Source organism: Pelophylax lessonae (genome assembly GCF_965119305.1).
Source record: "Pelophylax lessonae genome assembly, chromosome: 1".
Lineage (NCBI taxonomy): Eukaryota > Metazoa > Chordata > Amphibia > Anura > Ranidae > Pelophylax > Pelophylax lessonae.
Genome location: NC_138768.1, coordinates 292,294,302 through 292,301,632, shown reverse-complemented (window position 1 = coordinate 292,301,632; position 7,331 = coordinate 292,294,302). Strand labels below are relative to the sequence as shown.

At 41.5% G+C, this 7,331-nt stretch overlaps 1 protein-coding gene across 1 annotated transcript; it reads right to left on the bottom strand.

Annotated features, from left to right (window-relative positions):
* Positions 1–453: 453 nt before the first annotated feature.
* On the bottom strand, positions 454–7,025 carry LOC309545016 (uncharacterized protein; the record flags this gene model as incomplete). Its single annotated transcript, XM_082244103.1, has 3 exons — positions 6,558–7,025; positions 4,495–4,636; positions 454–670 (listed from the first exon to the last, which is right to left on the bottom strand). Exons 1-3 carry the CDS (start codon positions 7,015–7,017, stop codon positions 454–456), a joined length of 819 nt encoding a protein of 272 aa, XP_082100229.1. The 5' UTR covers positions 7,018–7,025.
* Positions 7,026–7,331: the final 306 nt, after the last annotated feature.

Below are 7,331 nucleotides of genomic sequence, written 5' to 3'. Positions count from 1 at the left end.
TATATATATATATATATATATATATATATATATATATAGGTACTTGTTTAAAGAGGGTCATGATAGATATATATATATAGTAGTTGGTCACATTCAACTGGACTTGTTCTGCAATGTTAAAGGTGTTTCGTATCTTCTCCAAGCCACCTAAACAGTTCTAGTAAGTCTCCAGTGTTACCCCGAGTTCTGATTCCGAAAAAAAAAAAAAAAGTGCCAAAGGAAAATATATACAAAGTGTAGACATGAATAAAATGGCCAATATATTATGGAGGTATACTAGACACCTTTGTATTCCATAGCTGTTATAACCTGACTGGCTAGTCAGGCGTTACACGTCGGCAGTCTTTGGTGGCATTGCCCCACGTGTCATTTTGTGAGATCCATCTCAAAGGAAGTGTTGCTATTCCCTGCTTTCAGTACATAGTCTAATGTGGGATCAATCGTGTCTTGGAGCTAGTACTGAAAAGCTATAAAAGGAGCGTGAAGCAGAGACACCCTGTGGGAATTACAGGGTACGTGAAGTTCATTCTTCATACAGTTTAAGGTCAGGCTTAGCTCTGTCACTTCCTCATTCACCATGCTGTCTGTTTCTTTCTCCTTCAAGGCTTCTAACAGGAACATTACATCCAACGCTAAGTCAATAATATGGCCACTCCTCAACTGTGTGAACCTACAAAATAAAATATGTAAAGGTAAGAAAACTGTGCAATAAATTGCACTTACTGTAAAAGAATACCCATTGTTGCCCAGCTAACACTACCCTCTTGTATACAAAAAAAAACATTTATGGCAATCATTTTTTTTAGTACAAATGCAAACCTGAGTCTGGCACATCTTTGATACAGGCATTTTAAAGTGTTACTAAACCCAGGAACCAGCATTCACTATATCTGATCTGCCACAGTACACAGAACATGAAAGGATAATAAGTTTAGTAAATATAAACTGCTAAATACATTTTCTCTTTAGCAGTATATAGCAGTCCTGTGACTAATCAGTTAAAGCTTGTAGGAGGAGTTTATATTCTACTCTGACTGTGCTATGAGGCTGCAGCACCCCTGACCTTCTGTCTGGACAGTGCTGATTGGCCCTGTGCTGATCACATGCACTCTCCCAAGGAAAAAATAATTCTAGCAATACACACCGAACTTAACTTGTGCAGAGTGCCTCCAAAGGTTCTGTCTTATCAGGAAATACATTGGGGACTGGGGAAGTAGGATCAGAGAAGACAGGATCCAACACCCTTTTTACACAATGCGCATGATTAATCAGAGCAAAGAATCGGGTTCACTTACAGCTTACTCCCAACAGCTTATATTCTGCTCGCCATGTATCCCATCACTCTGCCCCAGGAGACACACACTGACATGTCCAGTATTTCCAGGTATGGGGGAGCAAGTGGTTTACTCCCTTTCTTCCAATGGGACAGTGCTAGTGTTTGTTGAATGAGTATGCAGGAACCCAGTATGAATCGTAACTAACACAAGGCTTCCTCTTTTTACCCCTGCCAGAAAAGAGCCTCGGGGGAGCAAATAGAAGAGAAGTTTAGGCTGCTTGCAGGGTCACCATTAAAATGAACTTGGTTGCTTTGTCCTTTTGGAAAATTAGGAGTGCAAACTGTAGAATTTTTTCCATCATGTATTATGGGACCGGAGTCTAATTACACTAGTACCAAAAGTATTGCACTGGTACAACTCATTTGATGGAGGATAAGGGGGGTTATGGTGTGGGTTATTTTTCAGGAGTTGGGCTTGGCCCCTTAGTTCAAGTGAAGGGAACTCTTAAGACGTCAGCCTACCAAGACATTTTGGATAATTTCATGCTCCCAACTTTTTGGGAACAGTTTGGGGCTGTGCACCAGTGCACAAAGCAAGGTCCATAAAGACATGCATGATCAAGTTTAGGGGGGGGGGTTTGTTGATGGGTCTGCACATAGTCCTGACCTCAACCCAATAGAAAACCTTTGGGATGAATTGGAGCACAGACTGCGAGTCAGGCCTTCTCCTCAAACGTCAGTGCTTGACCTCACAAATGTGCTTCTGGAAGAATGATCAAACATTCCCATAGACACACTACTAAACCTTGTGGACAGCCTTCCCAGAAGAGTTGAAGCTGTTATAGCTGCAAAGGGTGGGCAAACTCAATATTGAACCCTATGGCAGGCGCCCCAACACGTTTGGTGAGATAGTATATTCTGCTGCACTGAGAAGGAGGAAAGGTCAACGAGAACAATTCCTATTCCTTCTCATGAATTCAGACAAAAGCTCGAGAAAACAACCACAAAAAAAAATAGTATTTCACAGCCTATTAGAAGGCAGATTTAGATACAAATAGCACCTAGCTGTGTTCTTGAATAGGTGAAATTGCATGCAGCAGCCATCCAGAATTAGCATTCATTAATCTGCCCACTTAAGTTGCTAAATTCAGATTAATGTCATGGGTTACTACACATCGCTGCACCTTGTATTAAGAAATAAGCCCAAAGATATAATGCTTAAATTAATACGATCATCAAAATGTCATTAATTAACATGTCCCTTGGTGCAGGATTTGTCACAGTTTGCATTGAGGTGTTTACTAATGAATATGGATGCCTGCACTGCTATTTAAGTATAACTACTGAATGGCTAATGGAATGGATCAAGATTCATTTGTTGTTTTTCAGTGGTGGTGTCTTAGAGAGACCCTTTCGCCAACATTTGCAGGTAAAAGCACAGAAAATCAAGTATTTTCAATGTTTACCTGCAGTGTTTTCCATAAATAATTTTATATTCACTTGCAATGTGTGTTTGAACTAGATAGAAAAATAGAATACTCCAGGAAAAGTCAATTCCCTAGCGCAGCCCCCTCCACCATGTTGTAGCCCCCTTCTCTTCAGAGAGTGTCCTAATTACTTTCTGTGTGGGTCCAGCTACTCCAACCCTCACTTCACCTACATGAAACTTCTGGGAAGGAGCAAAAGGGAATATTATAGAGTGTCACTTGTGTGACAGCTCTGAGTTTGCTGGTCTGCTGACATCACATTCAAGATGGTAGCGACCAGTAGCAGTCAAAGGCCTTTTTTATATCTACATGAAAGAGTATTCTATAGGTACATTTTTGCACCATCCCGGATAAAAAAAAAAAACCTATAACGAAAAAACCTGTAAGTGAACAAAAAACGTGCATATGAACACACACTAAAATGTGCACTTAAGGATGTGCTTTTAGTCCACCCTCTGAAGGGGTAGGACTTCTACCCTGATCCCGGGGGCGCAAGACTCCTGACAGTGGATAAAGAGTTTACATGGTCCGCCTAGCCAGGAAGCCTGGCAGACCCCGTTCTTCTGGGCAGCTGAAGCCGCTACCAAATACTTGGTTGAGGGGCTCTCCTGAAGAGAGACCCCCCCAGAGGCAGGGGAGGAAGGAACCAGAATGCCATACATCCTCCCCCTAGATGTCAGGGCAAGCCCGAGGACTCACACCCTTCATCCATGAAAAACAAACACACACAAAAGTGAAAGGTGACAAACGTGGGAGGAAAATAAAAAAGTGGCCATGCATGGTGCACTGGCCGGGCCCTGAGGTCTGGTAACAAAAATTGCCTCAAAAGGCTCAGCCATAAAAGGGGCAGTGCAGAAAAAGTGTTCACACATTGGGGTCCCACACCCAAGTGTTACTAAGAGCGCTTCTGGAGCGACCACCCCCAGAGGGCACAGACCCCATGGACTCTCTGCCTTCCCAGCCCATGGCCAGACAAGGTAGAATGTTAGGATCAGGAGTTTATGGATCCTTCCAGCTTTCTCGAGGAAAACTTACTCCTGGCCCCCAATTACCTATGGGCGCTCTAGTTTCAGTTCCTGCCAATACTGACCCTCCAGGTCCCCATCACTCCAGCAGGTTTGCATAGCCGCCACCCAACCTTGGCCAGCTCAGGTGACAGCACAGCGCCCCCACTGGATCACTGATAAGAACAGATACTACACTTGATCTTAGCCGAAAGGCAGAGAAGGTAAATATCATGCATAAAATATGTTAAAGTAAAACTAAAGGCAATGTTTTTGCATTTTTGATAGAATAAGGTAGAGTTAAATCTTAGTTTGTGTCCCATTGGGGAGATTTTACACTTCCTGTCCCATAGCCAAAACAGGAAGTGAGAGAGAATCCATCTAATGTGAGGGAATTTCTGATTGTCACTAGAACTATTGTCCACATTGAAAGACATTCCCACTGTTCTAGGGACAACCCAAAGTTTGAGATTTAATTTACTTTTAGTGATAATAGGTAAATAGGACTAATTGAGAGGGTTAATCTCCTTAATGGGGCTACAGAGAGCAAAAAACAAACAAACCTATGTTCTAATCCTTCTCCACTCTATCCAAATCTAATAGTTTTGCCTTCAGTTATACTTCTAATATACATATAATCTTGTTGTTTGAATGAATGGTCTGGCAACATAGTCTCGAAGTTCAGAACAGCTATTTACATAAAGCCATCATGCTGGAGAATAGATACCTTGAGTGGGTGTGCCCATTGAGGGTTAACACTGGAACAACTGTTAACTGTTCATCAGCTAAAATCTCCAAATGTAATTCAGCTCGGCGAATAGAAAGGCCAAAGTTGTCTGGGTCAATGTAGAGGCTGATTTCTTTTTTCCCTGTACCAAAACAAAAACAGGATTTTTAGTTTACATCAGTCAAATTCATATAGGTAAAGTGTGTGTGTGTGTGTGTGTGTGTATATATATATATATTATGGTCGATGTCCTACTGGGGATATTTACCTTAAAGTAGAAATAAAGGAGATCAGAAGTATGCAACGCTACCTAATTTATATCATTACCAAATAAAGGTATGTAACAGATGAATCAAATATAAAGTGCTCTGTAATGCATTAAGTTAGGAATACCCAAATTGCAATAAAGTGCTCCATGCTGTAAAATCATTAAACAGTCCACATTCAGTCAAAGTTCATATTGATTTCAACATGGAGCACTTTATAGCATAAGTAATCCATGTTAAATAAGTTATTAGGCTGTGATATGAAGGTGCTCAGTATGCATTAATCCAGTGCTTCAGGTGTCCCGCTCTGCGCTCCCCTCCTATGTGTCCTCACTCACTGAAACAATGATATATCTGCACCTTGTACAAGATAGAAGATCGTGTCAACCTCGTATTTACTTCTCCCCTCCATTCTGTGTGCATGTTGAGAGAATAAAGGCTGGGAGCCCATAGTGTAAATCTGTTTTATTGAAGTAAAAGCAAATATACAAAATATTATGGGTGCCTGGTCTTCTGGGTGGGGTGAAGTTCCAATACTTCACTTTATAAAGTAGAACTTTTTTTCATTTTGGACAGAGTAAGGGATAGTTCTAATACCACACTTCTTTTCTCTTCTACCTTTGATTAATCTATAAGGATAATCACATTGCAGGCAGCCACCCATAGAACACCCATCCTATTGCAGAAGAGGGTCTTCTATTAACCACTTGCCGACCGCCGCACGACTATTTACGTTGGCAGTCAGCCCCTCACAGGCAGAGTGACGTAGATCTACGTCGCTAGCCTGTGAGGGTCTAGGGAGCGAGCGCGCGCACCCGGAGGCGAGCTCCCGCGCGGTCACAGACCCCCCCTGTGCGTGTGACCGGCGGACCCAATTTACTCCCCTAAGATATTATCCATCAATGCACAAGGTGTACCCCGCATTACTAAAACGGAGTCTTTTTTGCTCTTGGTAGGGACCATAAAGATATTTTTAAGAAAACGAAAAACTACCATTTAAGCGGGGTACACACCAGTAGAAAATCTTCCGAAAATTCATGCCCGAGGTAAAATCATACGATTTTGGGCTATTGTGTACACAACTTTCAGCAGCCGACATTTTCAATGAAAAAAAAAAACGGAGGAACAAACACCAAAATTTTTGTAGTCTGTCCCCAGACGACCAATTTTCGTTTAATGTGTATGCAGTACGTCCGTGAAAAATCGCATACGAAAGACCGCGCATGATCTGAAGTTGCAGACAACCCGGAAGTCTAGGAACAAATGTGCCAAAAAAAAAAGGACAAGAAATCTCGTGAACATTTTTGCACTGTCAACTAAAATCGGTAATGAACGCTGAGCAAGAGAGAGAAAAATCGGAGGATAATTTGTCCAATTTTCGTCAAGTGTGTACGGGCCTCCGTATGCATGTGATGCTAGCTAATTTAGGCCTCACATAAATCTAAATAATCACCAGAATGGCTTAGGGGATCATTTCCCATGGAGATGCTTGCTCTAGGGACAACTGGCACTTTGAAAAGATTTCTTCTCACTTCTTTTTGTGTCTATAGGACAGGAAGTAAAGGGAAATCTCCCCAATGAGACGGGGATGGCAAAGAAAAATTACAGGGGTGTTTTAAACCCCTTCCCCTGAAACCAAAATTATAAAAAATAAGTTCAGGCAGCTCTTTCACATAATGTAGCTTTTCAGATATATAACACTTTTGATTTGCTGTCATTATATACAATTAACACTAAAATAGAGAAGTAATAGTATAATCAAAATTGTATAAAAATATGTATCAAAAAAAGACATACCATCCACCATTGTTCCCTGGAGTCCCTTTATTTTAGGACAGTTCAGCCGAAGCTTGCAGCACCTGTAGATCCTGCTCACATATTGGAAGAGGTTCCGTTGAGGGAATGTTGCCTTCAATGGTCCGGTGAATATTCTGAGCGTGTAAACTGACTTGAGATCTTGATTATCGGTAGAATCGTGCCAATGTGTCCAAGACTGATTCATGTAATTACATTGTGTCCTGTGATATTGTAGGATGTCTTGTCCTTTTGGCCATCTGTCAGCAGTGAGTTTTTCCATTATTGTCTCTATTCTGTCCCTGTTTTGATGATCTGTTCTCTGTTTCTTGATGATATTTGTTTGAGCTGCCCTTTCTGGCTTGGCATATGCTGGTACATGTCCAGAGGTTTTCCTTAAGAACATGGGGAACGTCCAGGAGACCTGAAGAAGGACACATAGCCAGAGCCACAATGTACACATCTTTCCTCTCTTTTGAAATAATTTCAAAGTTGTCTGAAAGCTTTGCTTAAATACACCAAGCCTTATTTCCCCTTCAAAAGCCTCTTTCTCAGGATGTGTCAAGGGGTATTGAATGGAAAAGGGCCTTTCATATAGGATGATGGTGTCAAACCTCTGAACAATGTGTTTCTCAAGCTGAGATAATGACTTGTTTGCACAGCTACCATTATGGTAATGAGAATCTTAAGCTCTTTACTGAAGTCAGAAACCTCTCTATGGGAGACAAGAGCATGAGTAGTCTGATGCTCTCAACATGGCCTGACAAATTAGACAGC